Source organism: Dermacentor andersoni, chromosome 4 (assembly GCF_023375885.2).
Source record: "Dermacentor andersoni chromosome 4, qqDerAnde1_hic_scaffold, whole genome shotgun sequence".
NCBI classification, from domain to species: Eukaryota; Metazoa; Arthropoda; class Arachnida; order Ixodida; family Ixodidae; genus Dermacentor; species Dermacentor andersoni.
In genome coordinates, this window is record NC_092817.1 from 67,766,764 (window position 1) to 67,793,877 (window position 27,114).

Below are 27,114 nucleotides of genomic sequence, written 5' to 3' on the forward strand. Positions count from 1 at the left end.
CATCGCAGTCAATTACAATCATCAAATTGGTTGCAATACCCTGCCCATGATATCACATCGTTCCACAGCACTCCCACCACTGATGCACTCCTACCTCCGATGGTATGGAATAAGCGACTGTTTAGCAACCTGGGAATCCAAGGTCCAAGCCGTTCCCATGGTAGCATTTGACATTGGCCCTTTTCATTATTAGTTCAGGCTGTCAGGTAGTGGTTGGGGGGCAGGGCAGGGGCTTTTTTAGACCCGTCAGCAGTCGGTGCAAACACTGCATTGACTTCTGGGTAGGCACTGATGGATGGGTGGGGTTGCCTCGTAGCAAATGTCTAATTAATGCCCTTGGCCGTCTTGAGACGTAAGGAACACCTCCGCTGTTAAGAGATTCGACCTGAAGGTGACCAGCTGTCAGGTTGCCCATAGCGTGTATGTTCGGTCGCGGCCTTGGGGATTGTTCTAGAAGTGATGGCTGATGTCACACTGCAGCTTGAGGGCCCAGCCCGTGCTTCGTTGTGGCCTTCTCTCTGGGAATGCTCAGGCACACGCACACACTGGTCAGCAGGCTCGTGCAACATGCCTACCAGACAATATGATCCCTGCATCGCTTTTTTACCCCTCTCTCTGTCCTTCTCTTTTTTTTTTTGTCGTGGTCAGCTTTCTGCAAGACAGAAATAAGTTGCCTATCTCAATAACATTGCGAGCGATACATACAAAACATGTTAAAAAAAAATACCCTGAGTTTGTTGCTTAAAACCCCCGGCTCAGACCGTCTGCATTTTTATTCTGGCTCCCTTTCTTATACTTGGCCTTGACGTTGTATTTCTGCCAAATGAGACTAAATTTCAGTAGTCTCCCGTTTTTTTCGGCACTTGCTTCAGCTGTGCAAGAGAGCAACAGTCACTCGACCGCGGATTTCATGCATTTCATGCCTTTCATAGCATCCTAGCTTTTGAATGGCCCATACTATGCACAAACACTTTCTTCGAGGTGCTCAGCACCTCTTCTCGTGGTGTCAGTTTTCAACTGAGGTATACACCAGAACACCGTGAATGCAAAGCGCGCCGCCATATTGATGAGCGCCGGTCGCGCCATCTATCCCAAGCGCCGCGAAGTAGCAGGCCTGGGCTGCCACGCCGGGAGATGCGACCCGGCGCGAAAGCGAAACTTGGGCTTTTTAGCTGGGCGGAAGGCGTGTTTCGCGTTTTTTCTAGCCTGTCATTTTCGCTGTCTCGATTCAATCAAACTTCAAGACCTCATGCAAGTCCGCAATGGCCACACTGAGTGATGTGCAGACTGCAGAAGCGAATACATCGGGTAACTACGTAAGCACGTAACCTGTGAAGGATTTTACAGCACTGTGTTGGTGCCACATTTTATTAAAGCACGCAGAACATTGTCCTCTGCACTTTCAGTTTGGTCTTGTTTGTCATGGTCACTACTGGGTTGGCCGCGTTTGGCAACCAACTGGCGAGGTCGTTTGACTGCCTGATTAGCAGACGCCTGCCCTTCACCACCTGCACATTGAAAACAATATATATGTTATAGTAAGAAGGGCTGTAGTTCTTTCCCATGCCATCACTGTTGCGAAGACATAAAGTCCTCTCAAAATGAAATAGAAAATGCACCAGGCCAATTGTATCGTGCAACCCCTTAAGAGTACAACATTAAGAACACAAGCCTACAGTACTCGAACAAGCAGCATGTGATGCTAAACCTGCACTCATTGGAAAATGAGGAACTACAGTAGTTATAATGTTCAACTACATGTGCAGTCAAAGCCCATATAACAGGGCGAGCATGACGGATGCAGGTTTTGTACAGTTGCACAAACTATGACAGGGCACATCAAATTACCATCTCTACTTAAAGCTGCATCATCAGGGAAGCCTTTGGTACAAGACAACAACCGCACCTGCATTCCAAAAAAATTAGCCCCACCAACTGCAGCTACCTGGTATCAGACCTGTTTCGCTTGTGCGAGGCCATATCAGATTGTTAGCGCTCCCTTAGAAAACAGTAAAAGAAACTGGTGAGAACGAGCAAAATTTTGTTACAAAATACAACAATAATTAAGCACCTTATTTTCCTCACCTTATGAACGGAAAAATTTTGCGCTTTGCCCTGCATAACAGCCCGCACGCAGTTTAGAGCTCAGGATGCTCAAATGAATTCGTTACGAATGACACCTGCAACACCAGCTCGTAAAGACAGGCGCGCTGCAAGAACGCCTTCGGCGACGAGCAGTCGTTGTTTACGTTTTTGTCGACGCATGCTACGTGACGAGCAGACTTCGTTTTACTTTCATTAGCAATAACGCTCACCAGCAGGGCAACATACTATCGTTTACAACTTGTCGTTCACGCTTAATGGTCGTGCCGTGCAGCAGCTGCAAGTATTGCTAACCGCAAACTCAACTGTTCCGCTTAACCGTCGGGAGCTCTGCCTGAATGAAAACACGAAAAGGCTTGCCTTCTTGTTATAGCCAAGGCGAAGCACCGGCGCGGGATTTTGCTCTGTGGGCTTGTCCAGAAAGTGCTCGGAGCAAACCTGCGTGTTACACATATAACGTTCGTAGGGCGCAAAGTTGAACGTGGCACCAAAATATACACAGATCGAATACTCACTCGTGCATTTTCACTGGGTTGGTAGTTCTTCCTATTCACTGCAGCTATCCACCGGTGGCGCAGCTTGTCATTCTTCGTTGCAGATGGAAATCGGTGCAGGCTGAAAACACCACACCGGCACGATTCCCTACGTGTATTGTGCTCTTCGCAAACAGCGCTAAGCAACCTGCTCCTTTTCTGCTGGTTATTTTGGCATCCAAACACGACGCAACGATACCCAGATGACTTCTTGTACTTTTTATTCGCGTGAACGGGCACATTTCCGCACTTTGGAGTCCTAGAGCTAGCGCTAGCGATGTCTGCTGGTCGCCGGCGAACACGCTTTGGCAGCCCAGAACAAAATGGCGCTGGTCGACCGGGCAATCCGGGTGCGAGAGTATGCGTTCGATTAGCCTGGGTGCGAGGCTAGCGTGTTCTGGTCTATAGCACGGGATGCTCTTCACAGTGTTCCTTAAGTTGGGCAAGGACGACACCTAGACCACAGTTGTTAGGGTCACGCCAGAGAATGCATTCAATGCAAGAGTCTGGCAAGACAAGGGCAGGCCATGAAGACAAATCTTCCTTCTCAAAGCAATCCACATATTCCGAATACCATATTTACTCAATTGTAATGCATCCTTGATTGTAAGATGCACCCGTTTTCCATGACCAAATAAAAGGGAAAGAAAATGCCTTCGATTGCAATGCGCACCGGCTTGCCGTGATCTAAATAAAGAAAAGTCCTTTACAGTACCACGCACCTCGTTCTTTCATACAGAAATACAACTTTTTTTCATTTGAAAAAACAAAGATTTACTCCCAGCGCACTAAAGTTGTGATAAATAAAGAAAGTCGCAGCGTCGCCTGAAAGATGAAGCATCAATTGTGACAGCAATTAGTAGATAGCTATACGAAAAGTAAAGATAGTAGTTTTATCGGCTGTATAAACTTTTAAACATTCACTTACTAACTAAATTAACAAACAGGGTGTCATGCGCGTACAAGCAAACGTGACCCTATCAAAACACTGGAGGGGGGAAGTGCGGTAGCCGGAGCGAGCAAATTGACCTTTGTGCAGTCTCTCGCTTCAACATGCTTAGCGATCAGAACACAGCACCTAGATGCGTAGACTCTTTCTCCACCGCAGATCACTTTCAAGATAGGGGCTGCACGGCCGCGCCGTATGCAGCAGCCGCCGGAGTAAAATGCCTCTCCTGTTTGCGCCAGTCCCGGATGCAAGTTTCAGGAACTCCGAATGCCCATGATGCGGCCTGATTTCCATCCGTCTCAGCACACATGGTCACTTTCCTTTTAATTGTGGCATCGTGATGAAATCGGCATGTCTTCGCAGTCGGCACTTCCATGCTGATAGAGCAAATGCAGAAAACTTGAAGACTGGGAAGACAGACAGTGCACTAACCTAAGCACACGTACTACAGCACATGGAGGAAGCTACAGCAGCTAGGCTCGTAGTGCATATGAGGAGGCCATTAAAAATGCTAATGGCGATATGGTAACGCAGATTTAGGGTCGTACTCGATTCAATGCGCATGCAATTTTGGACCCGTTTTATTGGAAAAAGTGTGTGCGTTAGGTTCGAGTAAATACTGTAAACTCCACAAATCTTCCACTTTCATGTGACTCACGCACTAACATTTTTTCTCTCTTGTCCACAAAGGACCCGCACTAAAGAAATAACAAACAAAAGAAGGTTGCATATATTACGCGCTTGAAGCTACATAAAACCGGCCGCGGTTGCTCAGTGGCTATGGTGTTAGGCTGCTGCGCACGAGGTCGCGGGATCGAATCCCGGCCACGGCGGCCGCAATTCGATGGGGGCGAAATGCGAAAACACCCATGTACTTATATGTAGGTCACGTTAAAGAACCCCAGGTGGTCGAAATTTCCGGAGTCCTCCACTACGGCGTGCCTCATAATCAGAAAGTGGTTTTGGCACGTTAAACCCCATAATTTAATTTTTTTTTTTTTTGAAGCTACACAAAGGTTCGAGTTTATTTCAAAATACTACCATGCATGCTCTTAGCGATACTCAAAATGCTGTCGTCTTAGAATACGCGTCCGAGACACACACTAATGCTTTGCTGCTCTGTGTCCGAGTGAGACACACCTTAAAGGAACAATACTAACGTTTTATAAATTGTGCAGTTAAACAATGTCTCCTCTAAATGACACGTCTTTCTCCTAGTCAGTCAGTCAAGAACATTATTGAGGTCCTGAGGAGTTTTAAGCCATTGGAGATCAAATATGGGAGCTCCTCGGGCTAAAACCGTAGGCGACACCCAAGTCGGGACGGGAACGTGGTGACGCTCCGCCAGTTCTTGGGTCCTCTGGACAGCCTTGAGTTGGAATTTGAAGTCCGGGCTTTTGAGGGCTTCTTTCCATTCGGGCTCACTGGAGAGAGGGCCCTTTGGTAGCGCAGTACATTGCCATAGCATGTGCGAGAGTGAGCAATAAAGTTCTGGGCAGTCTGAGCAATTTGCCGGGATGTCTGAGTTGTAGTGACTTAGTCTTGTGTGCAGTGCGATCGGAAGTTCGTCTAGAGGAGTTAGGTAGCAGACTCCTTGGCAACACGTGTGCAATAGTAGGAGTTCCGATTTCTTGGAGTATAGTTTCATTCCTGTGTCTAGTAGGTACTCTTCCATGGCGTGTAGGGCAGACTGTAATGCCTGCTCCATGTCTGCCAGGGAGCCTCCCGGACTCCAGATGGTGATGTCATCTGCGTATAGAGCACAATTTACGTTCGGGATGTCTCGCAGTTTGTCTTCCAAAGAAAAAAAATCCCACGACCACTTCCGTAAAGTTAACTGATACTCAAGTGCACGACTACAGGTTTCTAACAAATAACCTAGACTTGGCAGTGCAAGTGTATCTCAAAAAAAGAAAAGAAAGGTTGAAGCCTATCTGCTTAAGAAAAAAGTACCTATCGAAAAACTAAATTTCGAGAACATGCGTGCAAAAACCATCTCCTTAAGCCGTACTCGAGGCAGGCACTGTCTGAAAGCTCTTGTCAAACTTGTCTACCCGGAAATACAAAGGGCACATAGGCCATTCCCTTCGCTACAGGTCAGCCTGCCTTTTTGGCATGCCACTACAAATGCACGGCCTGGTATGACCACTTCGCGTTTCCTGACCACCGCGCTCTCCCGTGTTATACAGGCTACACCTCGAGAAGAACTCAGTGAGGGGGAACATAATTGCCCCCTGGCTTTTGTCCTCATCCACGCCGAATGGCGCTTTCTTTTCAACCTGGTCTGACGACTCCGACGCGCTCTGACTCTAAACATTCCAAACAACAAATGCACCTTTCTAAATCTTTCATTGTGCTCCCCACAGGGTTTAGTGGCTTTCGATTTATTTGGCCACATTGCTTTCTCTGCCGTATTTCTGAATTTGCGATGCCTCTTTCTCTTAGCACTATTTCTGATGCTCTCATTTCCAAGTACCTTTTCTTTCTTCTCGTTGGTGCCTGCTCAGCCTGACCCACTTCCTGAATTTCGGGCGGGGAAATCTGAAATATTTCTTCCTCTGGCTTAACTGCGTCTCTGGAGCTAGCTGTTTCAAGTTCAAGTTCAAGTTTATTCATCAACGATGTCAGTTTTGCAAAGAATTGTGTACAAAATTAGTGCTACACAGGGAGCCCCAAAGTTAGAAACTGTCAGGGGGACTCCCATACACTCCCTTCTTTGTGATTTTCTTCCCCTGAAGGCGAGATTGTGGCCATGGGGAAGGCTTTTGATCATAATTAGCACTACTGCTCTGTGGCCTGAAGCCGTGACTCGCCACATAGTACATCAGCCAGCTATGCTGCACTCTTTACAGACACACCTTCCTGCCCCTCCTTAACAAAAATGCGCACATTATTTTCCATAATCTCATCAAACCACTCTAAGCAGATTAAATCTGCCAGTTTACTGCTCTGCTTCTTACACCTCTGCTTCTTTCACCCAATGTGCAAAATTATCCTTCAGGCGACACACAAACTTGACAAAGCTTTTATTAGACTTCTTTCTTTCCTCTCAAAACCTTTTCCGAAATTCCTCTCTGGAGAGCCTGTATATTACAAGCAAACTCCACTTCACTGAACTGTACACGCCTGCCTTGGCTGCGCTCAGTCAGTCTATGACTTGTGAGGCTTCTCCCGGCAGTAACTCAGACAACCGCTCCGGCCATGTATCCTGGTGAAATGATTGCTACTCACAAATTCATTCAAAATTAATCAACACCTGTTTTGTATGGCTGAAGTAAACTCGTCATTTCCACGCTTGGACTTGCCAGCTGTCGCTGTCAATGCTGCGTTGACTTTTGGGTAAGTGCTGATGGATAAACGGGGTTGCCTCGTGGCAAACATCTAATTAATTCCCTTGGCCCTGTTGAGACGTAACACTAGCTGACACAGTAGTCAGACACAAATGATCTTTTACGTACTGCTGGGCTTCACACGTTTTCCAGCTGTGCTAAATTACACCGTCTAAAGTTTTTGTATTTACTGCTTAATAATGCATTAAAGATGTCTCCCACAGATTTTGTTCGCATAAACACTACAAGACTAACACGTCACAAACATGCACTCACCCTTGAAGAATATTTCTGTCACAGTAATACTTTCCGATATTCTTTTTTTCTACATGTTGTCCGAAATTGGAATCTCTTGTATCCATCAGTCACGGCCCAGCGCACCATAGACAAATTTATTACCCTCGCTGAGAGCTCTGTGCTTACATTCCTCTGAGCATAACCTTGTTCATAATCTTATATTACAGTGTTCCTCTCAGTGTAATTATTGTATTCAAGTGCCATCATCAGTTTATTTATTATTGTCATGTGTATTGCATGTTTTTGCCTTTATTTTTTACTCATAAAAATATATACATATATATTAGCACTGAACCTGTATTTGTATGTTTTGCCCTCTCCTGTAAAAATCCCACTGACAGTATTCTGAAATTAAAAAAAATAATAAAATGACGTCTAGCATGGAAGTGGGCTCACAATTTGTAAGTGGTTACTGTGGCTGGGAAAAAATTTAATAGTCAGTAAACTTAGCAGCTGCTTTGGCTCATTTGCTGCAACAGTAGCAATGCCAGACATGACTTCAAATCCCAGTGGTGATGGTGGCTGAAGTCTTTTTCTTTTTTTGCCCTGTGGTAAGGGTGACACTGGGGTTGAGAAGGTGGCTTGACATTGACACAATAAAGAGATAATTTCAATGGTTTTATGTCATATTCATAAGGGATAGCATAGATGAACAAACTATACCCAATTTTGAACTTTTAATTGCATTCACAGTTAAAAAAAATGCAAGGACACCTAAGAACTTCTTATGAGTTGTGAATGCGAAAGCATTAATGTCCAATGGGATGCTGCTGAGTGGTCCTTCGAGTTATTAACTCCTCGTGAGCAAGCGAGTGCATTCAGACACTTGGCACATTTTGATTTGCCTTTACCGAGGCACAGTTAAAATGCAGTTTAGACTAATGAATAGCTCGCGGGATCAAATCCTGACTACAGTGGCCACATTTCGATGAGGGCGAAATGCAAAGACACCTGTGTACTTAGATTTAGGTGCGCACTAAAGAACCCCAGGTGGTCAAAATTAATCCAGAGTCCTATACTACAACGTGCCTCAAAATCAAATCGTGGTTTGGCACGTAAAATTTGATAATTTCAACACAGGTGAGAGCTTGCACGAACAAGGAACACAAGGAACAAGAAACACATGCACTAATGGGGGACTCTATCAATTCTGACCACCTCGGGGTTCTTTAATGAGCCCCTAAATCTAAGTACACAAGCATATTTTGCATTTTGCCCATATCGAACTGAGGCAGCCACGATCGAAACCACGACCTCTAACTCGGCAGCACCAACGCCATAGCCACTATGCTACTGCTGCAGGATAGGGAAGTGTGTGATGTCAGAACAACGCATAACAGACAAAGGACAAAGGCATGTGCTCATTAACAACTGAACTGCTTTATTGCACCATGCGTTTACATCCTTCTGTATATTATACCAACTAACCTTTATTCATACATTTTTAAATAAAACTGTGCAGAGGCATTTGAGTAGTGGCGTAGCAGAGCAGTGTAATATAGTATGCCAGTTGCTCGGAACAGAGTACAGAGCACATGATGTATAGCAGCATTGTGATGTGTGATGTCATAGTAGGCATGTCACAAAGAAGCAGGCAGCCTGGATGTGGTGCAAAAGTGAAATCTTGAGACCTGAAGAACTGGAAAGCTGTTTCAGATTCATTGCCAACAAAAGAGTAAAAGACTATAAGTACAGAGTATGCACCACCTTTGCACCACAGTAAGCAATGAAGCATCAAAAATGGTTGTTTGTGGATGGAACAGTTAATGCTGACACAATATTTGATGCGTGTTTCCAAAAAGGTTGTGTGGACGTCTAAGGAGTATCTTTCTTCACTGTTGACCATAACATCGAATTCGAATGTACCCACATGTGAAAAACTAATCTCTATTAATGACAATACCTACAGCAATTCAAGTTTAGGGTTATTTTTTGAAGACATTCTGTGACTTAATTATCACCTTTCACCCTTCACAAGTGAGTAAGCCAGAAGCTGAAATTCGCTGACACAAAAAGCAGCTGGTTACAGTGATTGTCTTCAGAGCTAGGTACTTACTTCACCAACACCAACAAAAGCTCTGCTTAAACTAATTCCCACAGCGCATAGGATCTACAATTATTTTTATCAATAAAGAACTCAGACACTATGTGCAAAAGTGAACAAAGGCTCCACCTGGCATCTGTTTTGTATTTTCTCTGCACAAAAAGGACTGAGGTACACTAAGTTACAATAAAATCTGTGGCCTCAGAATATTCAAGGGGAGTACGGTAGTGCAATCAAAAGACGGGACAAAAGAAGACACATAGAGACACACACAGCACTAACTTTTCCAACAATGTTTATTATTGAAAACCAGGTCGTATTTACATTCTCGGCCAATATGAGTCACAGCCACGTGAACAGATTAACAATCAGAGCGAAACATTTTTGTCATATGTTAAGCCATGCGCAAATATTTCAGTTCTTTTTCAGAGAGAGCCAATGATGGTTTGCTGATACATGAATCCCGTAGGGCATCAATCTGCTCGGCCTCTATTATAAGTCTACTAAGCTCGCACTTATTTCTACCGGTAATGATTGTTGATTCCAAGAGCGGGGAACACTTATGTTGCTTACAATGAAAGGAGAGAAACTCATCTGGTACAAGTTTGTCGACTTTATTTTTGTGTTCGCGCAGTCTGTCATTAATGCATCTGTCCGACTGTCCATACTTCCCATACGATAAAGGTATACGATGTATAATTGATGTCTTACTTTCTCTAAACTTCTTCCTGTGTTTAACTTGGCAGCTAGGGGCACTTTCTTTCTTTTCTGGTCTTGTTTTCCTGCACAGGCTCATTAGTTTGTTGGGTGCTGGAAAAACCACATCAGTGTTACCTCGGCGGGCAATTTTCTTCAGGTTGTGCGACAATCGGTGGATATACGGTGTCACTGTTGGTCTTTTTCTCTCTCGGTTACTATTTCCTTACGCTCATTCAGCAGTCCTTGATTGCTGAACTTGCCTAAGTATTCCCTCTGCAACTGATGCCAGTACATGATTGGGATAACCTGCCTCATGTAGCCGCATGGCCTGTTGTGTGAATACTTCGTCAGTGCAATGATGGCATGATTTAGTAAGTGTGTTAGTAAAACACATTTTCGCAATTCCTCTTTTTGCCAGTTTAGAATGGGCTGAATGATATGACAACAACGGTTTATTTGTCCTGGGACTGTAACACCAGCAAGTGAGATCATCACCGAAGGTAAATTTAACATCAAGAAACTTGATCTTTTGTTCTATAGGCACTTCGAAAGTAACTTCCAGTGGACAAAGGCACTCGCATATAATATTACTAACAGCTGAACACTCTGTGTCAAAGTTGTCTAGGTTAACATTGACAAACACTAAAATATCATCAACAAATATAAATATTTTAACAACTTTTATATCATTGATGCGTGAGCACAGGTCTCTGTCTAGCTTGGCTAAGTACAGGTTGCTTAAAACAGGCGCTAAGCAGGATCCTATACAGACCCCTTGTTTTTGAAGGTGTGCAATGTCATTTCTTTGCACAAATGTTGACTTCATGTACAAGTCTAAAAGTTCAAAAAAATATTCAACGGTTGTGCCCACTTTCGTACTAAATCTTACAGCACCAAATTCATCTATGCATGATTGAACACAACTTAACAATTCATTCTGCGGCAAAGAATAATACAGGTCCTTCACATCTGCTGAGAAGGCCTTTAGTCCCGCGTTACAGTTGGCCTCTACAAAGGCTAAAGCTTCCTCGAAATTTTTCGTGATGATTTTTCGAGCAGAAGGAAATAGTAACCGAGAGAAAAAAAGACCAACAGTGATACCATATATCCACCGGTTGTCGCACAACCTGAAGAAAATTGCCCGCCGAGGTAACACTGATGTGGTTTTTCCAGCACCCAACAAACTAATGAGCCTGTGCAGGAAAACAAGACCAGAAAAGAAAGAAAGTGCCCCTAGCTGCCAAGTTAAACACAGGAAGAAGTTTAGAGAAAGTAAGACATCAATTATACATCGTATACCCTTATCGTGTGGAAAGTATGGAGAGTCGGACAGATGCATTAATGATAGACTGCGTGAACACAAAAATAACGTCGACAAACTTGTATCAGATGGGTTTCTCTCCCTTCATTGTAAGCAACATAAGTGCTCCCCGCTATTGGAATCAACAATCATTACCGGTAGAAATAAGTGCGAACTCACTAGACTTATACTAGAGGCCGAGCAGACTGATGCCCTATGGGATTCACGTATCAGCAAACCATCATTGGCTCACTCTGAAAAAGAACTGAAATTTTTGCGCATGGCTTAACATATGACAAAAATGTTTCGCTCTGATTGTTAATCTGTTCACGTGGCTGTAACTCATGTTGGCCGAGTGTGTAAATACGACCTGGTTTCCGATAATAAACATTGTTGGAAGTTAGCGCTGTGTGTGTCGCTATGTGTCTTCTTTTGTCCCGTCTTTTAATCACACTACCGTACTCCCCTTGAAGCTGCATTACCAACAAGCCCACATTGCAACCCTCAGAATATTGTCATTAGTACTGTGCTTTGGGCATGTGTAATAAAGAAGGTAAGTTTGACCTTAAACTTTTTTTGAGATAATAAACCTTGTATCTTCTAATGAAATCCAAAGAGAGTTTTGAGGGAATACTGTACCTTTCTGAACTGATATGAGTTCCTCTAAAAAGGTCTTTATGCAGCAGAACAAAGCTGCTGCCCCACATCAGCTTCCTTGGCTTATGTAGAGGGCGCAGAGTTTTTATTTTCACCCTCATATGCCCTGTATATTTTTGTCAGGGAAAAAATGTATCTGATTTGGGCTTAAAAATGCTTGTTAGTATTCTGAGACTGTCGACCAAACATCCATATTAAATCATCTGCTGCCTCAGGGTGAAATTTCTTGGCTTGTTGCAAAAAGGGGGAGAAGACGTTAAATGCAAGAAAGTGCCTTTATGTACTTACCTTCTTTCACTGTACTATGTATCTTTATTAAGAAAGCCCACAGCCTGAAGTCTTCTGGCAGCATGTAATGTGGTTGGTACAGAACTGGTAAATCTTAAAATTTGTGCTCTTTAATAGATGCAAATGGACAGGTCTTTGGTAGCCTGAAGACTCATTCGAACATATTGCAAAATCTGCATGTAGATGGTTGCATGCTGTTATTTTGTCGTGCAGTCATTATGCCAGAATACAGTTGATTTAATTTCAGTGTCCGGGTCTGATATGTAGTGAAATGTTTTGGCATAATAAAATGAGCAACTGATTGCCTGTTTTAGCACTGTAATAGGTTAGTCAACTTTGGTGCCTTCACCTGTTGCTTTCTGGCAGAGAATGGAGAAGAGCTATTTCCTGATCAAGCTGGATCCACGGGTTACAATGGTGGCCATATATGTATCAAGGAAGTCGGAACGGGATACCTACATTGTATCGTGCATGCAGGACCTTGCAGCTCATGTGCGGGGCAACAAAGTGTTTGGCATGCTGAAGCCGGGAAATAAATAAGTGCTAATAAATTATTTGTGAAATACACGGGTTTTACCTGACTTGCTTTTGAAGTGCACAGCGGCCTCGAATTCTATCTGTCATAGTTGGTCATTCAGGTGAATGTCTTGAAAATAATATTTACAGATTTATGTTATTCTATTGAGGTAGCAATTATACCTACACTCGAGGCACATTCGCACAGTCCTGGTATCTATGACACGTGCGGCTTGCGTGCGGAGGGTGGGAAGGCCTTGAAACGCACAGTGCATGTGGCTGCAAAAATGATAAAGCCAAGTATATGCACTGTCGCACTCTGCTCAATGGACTCTGCGGTGGCCAGCGCAGAGTTCCGGCTTCCTCTGCTGGCTTGAGCATTGTGCACACACACACACTTTAGCTTTCCTTCTATGGCGCTGTGTCTATACCACACTGTGGTGTGTAAAATGGTCTGAGCGGGGCAGAAACTAAACACCAAGCTCAATCAATCTAATCCTTTCATTGGGCACTGCCAAATGGCAACAGTAATTTATCGCTCTGACGTCACGCACCATCAAGGCGTGATGCCTGAAAGCCGCTGCTGGTGTTCCTAACCAGGCCTGCATTTTGACACGCCAGTGTTGTTCCTGCTGGGCAGAAGTAGTTGTGTGCGGTGTCATGCCATCACATCCTCGCACTGTTAGAACACCGTGTGAGGAGTTCAAGCACAAAGAGAGACATTGCCATCACTTCCAATGCTTTGCCTTAAGGTAAAGCTGCCAATTTTTAAAGCAAATCTTTCTTTGCCTCTTCAACTTTCCCTCTGCTGCTGCTGTGGCTGTTGCTGTCTGGCACACCGCGTCGGTGGGTTGTTCAGAGCGTGTCTGTACATGACAAGAGCGAGTCGGAGAAGAAATGCGACGTGAGAAACTTGTATGGGCCCCACCGCGTCGAAGGGGCACAATGCCCTCTGGAGCTCCCTGGGCCTTACCACATCTGTAACTCCCCTCAAAAGCATTGCAGAAATTGCAGCGCTTCCCTTTCTACTTCCCTTTCTATGGCGTGTCTTATAATCAGATCGTGGTTCTGGCACGGAAAATGCAGGAATAAATTTTTTTCCCTGTCTTGGTGTGCCTTGAGTGGTCCAGTTAAAGCGACACTGCATCCCTGCGAAAACTGACAATGCAAAAGAATACAGATGCACTTCGTACGTAGTATACAGATATATAATTATCACTTCAACGAAAGTGTTATTGGTGCTAATGAGGGGGGGGGGATAATTATTTTCAGAACTTGTCCTGTTGTCCCATCACGTTCATCCTTGCTATCAAATTCCAACCACTTGCACTGTAATAAATAAATAAATTGCACGTGTTAGTACATTGTTCAAGTTATCAATACTGTCTACGTGCGAAAACGTTGCTCATAGCTGCCATAATCTGTGCAAGCTACACATATCTGTAAAAGGCGCGGAGCAGAAGCGACCCTGTTGCTAGGCATTGCTGGCCCCAGACAGTTGGAATCTCTCATGAGGCAGCCGAACAAAAGTATCCTGCGAGTACATGAATGAACCTACGAAACCACGTACACATACTTTCACGCAGTCAAAACCATAAACTGAGGTAATTACGCACATGTTTAAGCACACCGTGTGCATGCGTCATGTTTAGACAACACGAGGTCTCAATTTGCGGGCGCTTTACGCCTTAAATAATGGTCCTTTACTCTATATTTTTGCGCAATTCAAACACAACATTAAGGTCAGTTACCGACCGACGAATCAAAATCTCGCCTCAAAGCTGCTCCGCAGGGCTTGAACTAACTTTTCCGCGCATTTCCTCCATTAGCGCGTTAGCTGTCGTCTGCTACGGTAGGGCTAGCATAGGCGGCGCCACTGTCGAGGCAGCGGAGCGGGGGAGTGGAGCGGAGGAGGAGGGAAGTGGTTGGTGCTACTTTTGGAGACTGACCATATCATAAGAAGTCAACAAACAAAGACACCAAGGACAACATAGGGCAAATTACTTGTACCCTGCGGCAAGTTGTCTTTCATCCACTTTTTCATCCCGTATGTTGTCCTTGGTGTCAGTGTTTGTTGGCTTCTTATGATATGATTAATCAAAATCTTGTGTACTAAGCTTGTGGCATGACGAGGACACGCTTGTCAACACGCAAACACAACTACCCATAGCATGTGCCTCCTCAACGCAAATGCGCTGCAGGTTGCTCCGATGGGAAAAGAGGCGACTGTCGACCTTTGAAACTGACCGCTGGGGGAACAATCGGCGCTGACGTCGCAGATGAAATAGGATGCTCAGATGTCAGTACTGCCCTATGGCGGAAACTTGAGTTCGCCTGGTCGATGTTCCATGCGGTTCCCGCTTTTTCATACCTTTGGCTGTGCCAAAAAAGAGAATTTCCTTCATTTGTAGAATAGGTGGCACTGAAAATGAGTGTGTTTTCTTGCTCCTGGCTGTCACTACAGCGTTCTCCGTGGTCGCATATATGATGTAGCTTACACTGGATCACTACGTTTGTCTCTAGCATACAAAGCTAATTTGGCAGGGTTATTTGTTGGGATGGTCGGTGATTCGTCTTAGTAAGCGAACAGCACAAAGGCCGACAAAGACGTTTTAGTCACGTTTGCATTCTTGTCGGCCTTTGCACGGCTTGCTTGATACTAAGATGGCATCTAGCTAATTGTTCTATGGTTTAGTGGTTGACTGACTGGCTGATGCATGGGGTTCAGTGTTCCAAAGCCACACTGAATATATATATATATATATATATATATATATATATATATATATATATATATATATATATATATATACGTACACGAGTGATATTGAGTGTTTTTCCCATCGAAATTCATATGCTGTGGCTGGGAATCGCACCCGCGACCTTGCGCTCAACAGTAGGACGCCACAGCCAACGCTCGGTTTGATGGTTTAGAATTGGCTGTTGGTGATGATGCGCATTGCCTCATCCAATGGCAGCCTCGAGCACTAGCGTAGTCCGCGCTGCAGCTTTGCAGTCTCCGGTACACGCCTGTGAGATATCGCTTGTTCGTTGTGCTTCTAGGATACAATTAAACTGCAGCTGTTTTTCTTTTTTATCGCAATTGTTACAGGCGTATTAGCCATTGGAGCCTGTGACGAGTGTTGTTTTGTGCTGGTGGAATGTGGAAACCTTTACTGAGCAAGTTTTTAGCCAAACGAACAACTACCCGCTGTGGTGGCACAGTGCCTTTGGCGTTGTGCTGCTAAACCCGAGGGCGCGAGATCAAATCCCGGCTACGGCGGTCACATTTCGATGGGGGGAAATGCAAAAATGCCGGTGTGTCATGCATTGGTTGCAAGTTAAAGAAACCCAGGTGGTCAGAATTAATACGGAGTCGCCCTACTAATACTATGGCGTGTTCTTATGATCATATTTTGGTTTTGAAACGTAGAACCCCTTAATTAATCTTTAATTAAAATAACAAATTTGTTATAGTGAGGTTTAGTGAAAACACTCGTTAAGTTATGAAGCTATTGTCGAAGGGTTAAGCCTATGGGAGGGTGGCGGATTTATTGACTGAAGGAATTGCTGCAAGCAATTGACTACTTATGTTTTCGTACGTCATTTGCACACAAAAAAAATAAATTTAAATTATGGGGTTTTACGTGCCAAAACCACTTTCTGATTATGAGGCACGCCGTAGTGGAGGACTCCGGAAATTTCGACCACCTGGGGTTCTTTAACGTGCACCTAAATCTAAGTACACGGGTGTTTTCGCATTTCGCCGTCATTTGCACAGTGCACGGTAAAGCAGACAGGTAACAGAAGGCTTAATGAAAAACCAACATTTTTTTTTATTCAGAAGTTAGTTAACAAAAGTTGCACACTTCTCATACAGATAAAAAAATTGTGTGTTTGTCATTTCAAAGCGTTCGCTCGCTGTCTCACTCACATCAAATATCTTTGCTGTGGGGAAAAGTCAGAAGTATATATAGAAACGAGAAGAAAAAGAAAACACATTTGACCCTTCTGGCCTACGGACTTCTCACAGCCATTGGTAATTGTCAACGCTTTGCAATGTTCCCCTGATTCATATTGCAGTAGCATTTAAAACAGCTTCTTAGTAATTACCAAGAAGCTGCAGGATAGCCATAAAATGATGGCTCATGCGCCTCGTGGGACACAAAGTTCACAAGTTATTTTGAGGATGGTGCCAATAAGGACTCTTTCAAACGAGGCATTCTTAGGCAGTTCAGTAATTTATACTCATATTGTATATTGGGCTGAACGCGCTGAGACTGGAAAGTGCGTTCTTCGCCAGAAAGCATGACGTTGAACGCAGCCTTGTACTGCGATAGCGCCCTCTACTGTCACTGGTACACTATGAAGCCCGTTGACCTCCTAAGGGGTGTCGCGTATAAATATCATAGACGAGGGAGGGAGGAGACTGGGAAGTATTTACAAAGGCAAGTGCTGCCGAAGGGGAACGAAAAATCTTGTACGCTTGCGTTCTACATGTGCAACGTTAAAAACAAAGGAGGAAAGTGATAGAAAAGAAACAAATTTCTTGGCAATCGATTGGTTCTCGCAGTGTCGGCAATCCTCACCGATGAGGACAATATGACGCCAGGTTCCTTACGTTCGGTTGCTGTTCTTTAACTCCCATGTCACAGCAGTGGCTACCTTCAGACTGCAGCCTTACTCTAGCGGTAGACTGGTTCTCTCTTTGCGTTCAGCCCTCTTTCTGTGATCTTCCTGTCTCTGGCTCAAATGCAGTGAACGTTAGCGCATCTGAACAAAGTAGTGGTTGAGGGCTCGATGGATGGTGTCCAAGGGAGCCATGGAGTGTGATTCTGCGACATTTGTCCATTTTGCTTTTTCTTGATCACAGGTAAAAGTGGAACCTCGCGCCATCATGAGTGCATTGTATGAAATTTAAGTTAGTGAGCTCATGCTCTGTGAAGCTTGCTCAAACCGCTCTGGAAATCGGTAAGACGCAACTTAAAGGGACTCTGAAACGATTTTGACGATTTTCTACAAACGTACTGAGTCGTTAGAGTAGGTCCTTCTGATCATTAATTGACACATCTAAGTGCTCCGCGTAAAGCGTGTAATTTATTATAAGGTTTTAAAAATGCACATCGCTGCCGATCGGAGCACGCTGCTCGGCGGAATTTTAAGCCGCCCCTACCCATATGACGAAAATCACCCATATGACGTCAGTGGGGCGAGCTGTCCGATTGGCTGACCAGGGCGCGTGATCAATAATTTTTCCAACTTTATGGTAAACAAATGATCTTCGTAATAGTTGGAATGTTAGTTCATTTGTTTTTATAAACAGAAAGTAACATAAAGAGAATGCACAACAACGATTTTTCAATACAATTAAGCACTTCCGGCACACAGCAAGTGTAGTCTGCTTGTGTTACAACGTACTCCATTTTGACGAGAGCTGCGCGGTCAGAGTCGGTCTCAGTCTTTTCGCGAGCACTATGATTCGACTTTGTTGCTTTGTGGACTGCAAACGTAGCGACTGACAATATGTCAAGCTGCGACATCGTGTCCCTCTGGAAGGCAGCATACGAGCGAGCTGGCTGCTGCGCATCGGACTGCCGCTATCCGATCAGCGCCAGGGTTTGCGCGTTTGTGGCCGTCACTTTACACCGGAAGATTACTAACGCAATACCGTTTCGCGAGTCCGGTATTAGGGCAAATGCAAGCGCAAGGGGACAGGGTCTGGCCGCTTGACTGTGCCGTAACGGGATGAGCTATGGGATGAGCAGAATCGCAAATGCGAATGGTCTGCACGGTGCAGCCACCTGGTGGCACAAAGCTCAACCATACACAGTAGCAGTAACGAAGTGTATTTTGGCTGCTGGTGTGTATTTTTCGCAGGAGTGTAATCATCAACACTTTGTTTTTATAAATGTTTAAAATGTTTTACATTTGGTTAGAGCAATATTAGCGCTTTGTTTGGCTGGTTAAGCGCTGCGCCAACAAGTGGCTGGACCGTGCAGACCGATCAGGCCGCACGTACGTCTACGCCAAAGTTCCTTCATCAGCTTGAGTTTATGCCTCCAGTCATTTGCCGAAATGACCAGCTTGCCTGTGGTTACCGGAATACCAGACACGTTCGGCGCTACGACAGAATGCTCGCAACGCACGCTGCTTCGATAGCTCTCGCTTGGGGTCGACGGCCAAGCGGCTAGCGGAGAGGTTTCACGCGGGCGGGGGCGGGCTCCAAAACAACCGGAAGTGGACGATGTGACGTCGCATCGTGACGCGAAACCAGTGAAGGCGGAGCTTAGCCCCGATCGCTCGGCGAACGAGTTGAGGAGGAAAAGCTTGACTAGGAAGGAGGGTAACTTCTAATCGCTTGTAGCTCCATTAATACGTAACGCTTCACTTAAATTGTGGTGTGAATGTTCTACTTAAGCTGTACCCTACGCGTCTACAAAATTTGTCCGAACCGTTTCAGGGGCCCTTTAAGTGATTGTAATCACGAATGAGTCGAACTGTTGCTTGCCCATTGACCCAAGAAATCTTATCTCATGTGCACGCTACGCTGCGATGCGGTCAGCTGCTATGGCACAGGTGAACCTTTATTTCTCGCGAAATCTGTTTTGCCATATTTTCTGCAAGAAGTACTAGTTATAACTAAAAGCTGTGCTGGCCTGATAGCATTAATGGCCAAGCATTAAGTGGCTGAGTCATTCCTAAGAGCTAGTTCAGAGCAATTAGGCATCAGCTGCAGATGCGGCTGTCTTGGCAAGAAGGATTTAAAGGCATAGACGGGACTGCATTTCGTATCGTATGTGTATGGTAATCTACTGAGGCTGTTATTCAAAAGTGTTCATCCAGTATGACCAGTACTAAAGTAACTGCAGGGGTAGACAAGACAAATTAAAGAAAACAAAATGGGACGAAGGAAGAAGACTACTCCAGGTACCCTTGAAAACGAGAGACTTCATTACAGAGTAACTGCAAACGCATTTCCTGCCCTTGTAGAGTTCCGCCATGGTCTTGATGTTATTGGATGCAGCTGTGTGGAGCTCTTGAACAATGACAGCAACTGCGTATTACTTCACGGGCTGCTATTAGCCTTTGTTGCTACGTAATCACGAATCGGCGTGGTATAACTGGGAAGTTCTGGGAGTCTGACATTCACAATCCGGGGTCTTGCTCTGGACGATTCGCCGCCAGCGGATTCTGCAGTGATGCTTTTCTGACTGGCTCCGAGGGCGCAAAATGGCGGACTTCGCCTGTGGCAAGTTCTAGGCGAGGGCCACCGCTACAATATCCGAACAAATGTACCATAACCGCGCTTTGCTTACGTCGGCTACTACGTCTCGTGTGCGCATGTGCCATGGTACTGCGCCTGTGCAGCGCACCGGTTGGCCCTAACACCGATACTTTTGACAGGACCGGCCTCCCATCTCTCTTACCGGATATGCGAAGCTCCGACAGCACGGCTGCGTACGCGCAGGTCGCCACCAGTACGGGTTGCGCATGCGTAGTCGTCTCTTTCACCGGGTAAAACTGCACTATGGCGCCGTTTCGCTAAAGAGTGAGGCGGTAATCTAGCCGGAAGGCGGGCATAGGATGCACACAAGCGTGCGTCGACCGACTTAACCATGACGTATGAGCTGCCCTGTCGTCCTCGTCGCCGAATGTGCGCAGTCGTGAACCGTATATACAAAAGAGAGGCTGTAGGTGGCCATTTGTGTGTCGGTACGCCGTACACGGGCGGCGAAGGTAGGCGAGCATTTCAAAGAGGGAAGGGTGGAATGTTAAGGCTGAGGTTACCGCTTGTTAACTAGTTAGCGCAGCGCTAACTTATCGCGCCTTGTTTTGTCGAAGCAGTAGCTTTGCTAAAATTTCCGATTGCTCAGTGCGACGTCGCTGTTAATACAACGAGGCTGCGTATCATTGTGTCCGCTTTAAGCAAATCTTTTTAGGAAAGTGGGGCTTTGTTACCTGAACCGACGACATTCGTTCTTGGCAAGCTGAGCGCGCATGCGAACACTCTGCGATAATGAGCGTCGTGTAGCTCGGAGCAACCTGACTGGACGTTTTACAGCCGGGCGTTTCAATTAGCTGGGCTACATTTCACCGTGTCTAGATGAAAGCGTATGGTTGCCCCGTTAATTCACGCGCGAATCTTGCATGTGCATCTATGCGAAACTAGCAATATTAAAAAAAAAAATTCTGTTTTGCTTTACGAGTATACGTCGCACACTTGCCGCCTGTCCGGAGCCCTCGCGAAGTCGAATTCACGAGCCACAAAGAAAAAAAAAAAAAAAAAACGAAATATAATGATTTAGCTACGTTTTTGAAGCATTCAGAAATACTAATAATCGTATATACTTGTATCGCGTTACTCATAGAAAGTGCGATTAATGCGAAAGCAATACTGGCGGCAGGAAATGCTTATCGTAGCGTGTACGCATTTCTCGAGGAATGCTCCACTCTGTTTTAAAAACGCTATGGCACTAAAGAAAACGTTATTAAAAGATACAAGCTGCGCGTCTTTTAAAAGATGATGCATTAAGTACACTGCTTCCGCTAATACAGCTTCATGACTCCCTGCAAACTTGCGCCACGAGTGCAATGTCTGGCATAGCGTTTCTCGTTAACCTCGTGCAGCGCCGCAGAGTTCGAGTCTCATTACAAAGCGCACTCTGTCGTTACCTCTGTACATCCTCAAAAAAAAAAAAAAAAATGCTTGACGCTCTGAATCCAAGCCTCTTTAAAAACTACAGAGCACCACTAAGCTGCGAGATGTCGCATCCTCTGGCTTCGCGAAGAATTGCAACGCTTTGCTCGGCGACGTTGTGAGGAAACAAACATTGGTGTTACCCGTTACATTGCCGCAATTGAACACTGCTGATGCTTCTGCAAAGTGGGTCGCTGTGCAGCGCACATGATAGACACTGAACATGTAATGGCCGCTGATGCCGACGTGGTGCATGATAACGCGTGATAACGCAGAGCATCACGGCGACAGTGACTTGCCTGAGCGCCTTACATTGGCTGACTACCGCTGCAAGTCGTGTCTGGCAGTGTTCTCCTCGTTCTCTTTGCTTCCTTGTGCGGCAGAGGATGCGACAATAGATTATCCCACTGTACTTTTCTCGCGCAGATTGCTCTCGGTAAAAAAAAACGTGGTATTGTGTTAAGGTGTCAGTGGTTATTTCTTTAGGTACGACGTGTCTTTCCACTTGCTGAAGTCCATCTTTGGCAGGACGTCGGTCTGGGCGCAGCTGATCCTCGGGTTGCTGGAATTAGGGAAGACAGAAAAAAAGGGGGAAACAAGCTTAAGTCATCATTTGTAAGCTGCATATACCGACTCAGTATAGTCTATAATATGTTCAAAAGTGAAAAATTGACGAGTTGGTATGGGGGCATGGCTAAATTCGAAGCGTGGCCTACTGGAACGCAAGCTAAGACACAAGTAAAGCGCCGCGTCCGGTCCTTTCTTGTACCTTAGCTTGTGTCCGAGTAGTTCGCGCTCTAAATTTACCCATGTTGTAATATGTGATGAGCAAACACTAATTGCGTGTAATTAGCCACAGTTATCATCTGTTTACTGCAAGGCGGAGCGCCGGCACATCACCAATGCTGCCCTTCAATCGCGCAATTTTGATGATTTTACTGTTTTGTTTATTTAAGCTATGGCCTTTCCCTACGCGTCCATTCCAAATACGGTAGAGAAGATCATGATGAAAAGGATTTGTTCATTTGTTGATTAATTCATTCATATGTTCGTTCATTCCAAGGCTACAGCTGCAGCGCTCGGGACCCCGTTTGTCACGGCACACCTGCACGAAGGCTGCAGATTCATTTCGATTAATTAGTTTAGCCTGTGCAGAAATCTCAATATTAGTGCTTTATCATGTAGCCTCCGCAGAAACGCGGCCGCCACAGCATGGAGCAGAGCACGGCAACTCGAGTTCACTTGACGGAAACGACTGCATCACAGGCGAGAGTGTTCTTACAACCCAGTGCAGTCAATAAAACGCTTGTACGTCAGGATCAGTCGTATGATTCGTTGCGCTGCTCTGTCTGTACTCTTTTCGAGCTTCAGTGCTTTCGGGAACCAGTCAACAGACCGAGATCAAAGTTAGCTTTACATGCAACAGAACTCGAGTTGCAACAACAGAACCGCTATCTCATCATGGAATATTTATGAAATTCAAAAATTCTCGTTGATGGTCAGCCAAGGCGGGTCAACAAATAGTTCATGTGGTTGAAGTTGCCATTCGATTGTGAATTCGTTGCCGCGTTGTTGATGGACAGCTGAGCGTGTTAATGGTAGTTCTTGTTGAGGGTTCCAGTTTGTCAACCTGTAGTGTTTCTTGTCCGTGGCTGATGTCTACAATATGTACAGTTAGACAACTTAATTCTCTTGCGTTTAAGTGTCATTATCCCTGAGGGTGCGTAATTTTCATGTTATATATGTGAACGAGAGATAAAATGTACTTACTTCACGGGATGCACCTTGAGCAGCGCGCTAAACTGAACGTCGAACATGTCGTCGGCGTTGTCGCAAATGAACCGGGCCAGTCGCATCTTCCGGACCTCCTCCAGTTGTTCTGGAAGAAACCATTGTAACACGTCAGCATCAAACTTTCCAGCTGGCTCGGCCTCTTTGCACTTGGTGGGAAGCTAGACAATCGGCCTTCTACCGAAGCTCATAGGTCCACCCACCGTGGCATCTCTGCTTATCAGCTCATAAAGGCACACACGGTCTTTTTCAATCCCGGAAAGCGACCGACTCGAGTTCCCTATTCTAGAAACGCTGCGCCTTCCTGTGCGTGGGATTGATTTATAGACTCATGTCTTCTCACTCTGTTTCACTTCCCCACACACTTCCAAAGTGCAGACTAGCAAATTGAACAAAGTCTAGTTCACTTCCCGGTCTTTCCTTCTCTCTCTCTCTCCCCCCACCTCTTTCTCTGCCAGGAGGGGACATGTTGTCTGGATAGTTGGTCTGTCCGCACTTATAGCCCAACTGCAGCATCCCCAAGGGGTGGCATACTGCGCTTGATTTGTCAGTGTATTCTTCTTGCGCTTTTACTCGCACAACTATTGTTTCGAGCGTCCTGCTTCATCACCTCCTGACCTTTCCGGACGATTAAGTTCCAGGCCATTCACAGATGCAATAAGTTCGTCCATAGTAACCACAACGTACCAAAATGCTACTTTTCTTCGTTTCTCCAAAAGAAGAAGGCCTCCCCCCCTCCCCCTGGAGTGCAAGGCGCTCTGCGCGGCACAGCAGCGCACTCACCTAACGTGAAGGACGACGGCCATCCGGAGTTCTCGTACCAGAAGCGGTCGCCGCGCCTTATGTTGGCAAACTGCTCGCCGATGAGGCAGGCGAACACGGGTCCCGTCACAGCGCCCGGCAGTCCGTACTCGGACACGCCCGCACTCCACAGGTCGATGTCATCCACGTGCCTGCAGAGTCGCAGCGTAGTTTCAAACGCATGTCTCTCACTGGCTGCTCATTTACGCTTTCTGAGCACGTTAAATGTATATTTGACGTAGTGGTGAACGTTATGCCGCCCAGCCGAATACGACGAGAGAACTATCGACATTTCGCCACTGTCGTAATGGTTCGATTTGAGTGAACAGTGACTTTGACGTAGTAATACAGGGTATACATGAATAGCAGCACACGGTAATGCTATATTACGAGTTATTGGAAGCAAGCTCGTAAGTCGGCGTTAATTTCGCGCGGTTAACTCTGCCTTTCAGTGTATCTGCCTAGGTGCGTGCTGTCTGCATTGAGCTTGATAGTCGCACTTATTTATTATTATTATTATTATTTTATATGAAAATACACATGCGATGCACAGAGAGGGAAATATGGAAGGAATAGGCTCGACGCTATCACCGAGAGGGGCACAAAGCCTGCTTACTGTTTAGGAAGGAGGGCATAGAAAAGGGAGTTGTATAGCAGTAATTTGTCTTCACTCATTGTTGACGCACCGATACCAACAAATAAGTTCTACACATTTTTTTTATTCAACTATTTAGGTCTCCAGAGCGCGGTGTTAAGTATCACACTAGAGATGAATCAACGGCACGCATGAATTCACGGTAAGCTGCAAGAGTAATCGCCTTTTTTTTTCTAATGTTTTGTGTTGATCTGGCAAAGGTAGGAATTCACATAATCGCGCCTGTGACGCTTGGAAGAAGAAGGAGAGCGGAGAATGGGAACGGGGCCAAGACAAATGATCACTTATGATGGGCTCCCTATAGTGCGCGTTAAGCATACAGTCGTATAACGGTGCGTGCGTGCGTGCGTGCGTGCGTGCGTGCGTGCGTGAGCGTGTGGGCATGTGTGTTCGTGTCTACGAATTGCGATGGCGCGCGTTTTGGCAGCGGTGAAATCGTGGGCGACCGTAATTAACCTCACGCGCAGCGGTACCTGAGCGCATTTCTCGAGGTGACCCGAATGCGAGCGGAGTCCCACGCGTTTGCGACAGCTGACAGCGGGTGAACTTGAGAGGGAATGAGCTAGCAAATTCAATGTGCGTGGATTTCTCTTTCTTTTTCTTTTTTGTACTTTTATGCCCGTACATGATTTATAGCAAGGCCACTGGCGTATGTTCGAGAAGAACAAAGGGACGGGATCATTATTGTTTTGATGCCCACGCCTCTCCTATCGCTGTCTTAAAGCTATATAAACTCAGCGAATAACTCGAGCACTGCGTATTGCTTAAAGCGTGCAGTTTTCTAAGAACAGATAGAACTCGAGGTGCACCAATTGAGAACAACAGCGATACTTAAGCAAAGAAATATTGACTTTGATCAACACAAGTTAAGCTCTTACTCGACGCCGCTGGGTTTATTAGCGATTTTAGTTAGCAAATTTGTGAGAAGCTTAGTGAAGCGCAGTCGTCACTTTTGTCGAGGTGCAGTGCTACCTTCTACTTTCTAGAGCCGAGGTGCAGTGTCGAGTGGTGAAGCGTTTATAAACGCGGGTCTAAGACGGAAATAACGGTACGAGCCGTTTGCATCAGCGGAAAGAAAGAAAGAAAGAAAGGAAAACGAAAAGAAATTTGTTGTAACATCGACGTTCACTTAAATGCTTGCCTTATGAAGTCTATTCCCTCTAACGTTAAGCCAGGTCTTTTCTGTACGGCGTGTTTACCATCTATTTCAAGCGCAACAAGTCGCTACGGTGCCACAGTCGCCAGCTCTGGTATCAAAACCACCAACAGAGTCATATTGAGAGCTAAGTGTTGTTTCTCCTCGCCGATAGTCAGGCCTAACCAATATGGCGGACGCCACGCTATAGAAACGGAGAGGTGTGGCCGCCCATACTGATGCCCCTGTTAATTGAAAGGCTTCACTCTGTCAGCATGCATTCTCGACATTCTGCTTTGCCAGCTCCCTGAGCGGGACAGCTGCAGCATTGCTTGAAGAGCAACGTATGCTATGTTCTTAACGGTGACTTTGGCATGTGAGGAAGCCAGTCTGTGGAATTTCGCGTTATTGAAGGCTTATAGGGACCTGGGCTCAAGTTTAAAAAAAAAAGCTTTTCAATTCGTATGTGCTGTTTGCCGTTGGCCAGCCGTTCTCGCTAACATTTTCGTCATCACGATTGGTAGACATATGCTCTTATGAAAAGCTTTAGCGTAAGTATGTTTTTGTAAATACGCATCTTGTTCCGCACCCGCAGGGCAATGGTTCGAATCCGTTCTCAATCCTGCCGCTGTTCTTTTCTCCAGTGTCTTCGCGTATGCCTTGTGTTCTTGTATTCGCTTATTAAATAGACACCAAAGATGAATATTAAATGCAAGCTAAAGTGATAGATTAGTGCACTAACTGATTAAGGCTCTGTTCGGGAACAGAGCCTTAATAATTGAGAAATTAAGGTAAATGCAGGACATGATTACACACTCCACCGGTACATTCAAGTACTCGCCCGATGACGAAAGCACTCCTTAGTTAAATTCTGTCACTAGTACTCAACCACTCGTTGCAAAAAACATCCTTGTATTAATACAAGGATGTATACAAATAGCATTTTATTTCGTTTTATAATACAATTGTATTCTAAGACGAAATAAAATGCTACTTGTCCAGCTCTATTTCAGTCATAAAAAAAGAGAACTCATTGAGATTACCCTTGACAACGACGCGGGCGGTGGAAAGTTTCGTTTTCGCTCGACTCCGCGCCGTCCACGCTTTCGCGTTTTAGTAGTTTCGTTATCGCCTTGTGCTGCGCTGGTTTTGCTCGCTCGCGAAACTCGCACAAACTGCAAGTAGCAGAGAATTCAACTTCCATGTGATGTCGCGGGATGCCCGAACGGTCTACGCCCCTTGACGAAATAGCAGCTGCAGCGGCGAATCCACCGCTCTGTCTTGGCTCGGTGCCGCCGTCTGTCGGACGCCGTTTTACT

General features: G+C 45.4%; 2 protein-coding genes across 3 annotated transcripts in view; one reads left to right on the plus strand and one right to left on the minus strand.

The window, feature by feature from the left end:
* The window catches only part of LOC126536244 (KICSTOR subunit 2-like), a 58,670-nt gene extending 45,904 nt beyond the window's left edge, over positions 1-12,766 (plus strand). Inside the window, exons 10-11 of one of the 2 annotated variants that reach the window (XR_008613674.2) lie at positions 10,373-10,454; positions 12,566-12,652. Coding sequence is in view for 1 of the 2 variants with exons in the window: in XM_050183136.3 (XP_050039093.1) it covers positions 12,566-12,739 (174 nt within the window). In the remaining variant the exon portion in view is untranslated. Of the gene's footprint in view, positions 1-10,372; positions 10,455-12,565 lie in introns of both variants that reach the window. The other variant, XM_050183136.3, reaches the window with a different exon arrangement.
* Positions 12,767-19,188: 6,422 nt separating this feature from the next.
* The window catches only part of LOC126536250 (salivary peroxidase/catechol oxidase-like), a 202,248-nt gene continuing 194,322 nt past the window's right edge, over positions 19,189-27,114 (minus strand). The window contains exons 13-15 of the mRNA XM_050183142.3: positions 23,988-24,157; positions 23,184-23,292; positions 19,189-21,975 (exon numbers count right to left, since the gene is read on the minus strand). Coding sequence (XP_050039099.1) covers positions 21,888-21,975; positions 23,184-23,292; positions 23,988-24,157 — 367 coding nt within the window. The 3' untranslated portion in view covers positions 19,189-21,887. The remainder of the gene's footprint in view (positions 21,976-23,183; positions 23,293-23,987; positions 24,158-27,114) is intronic.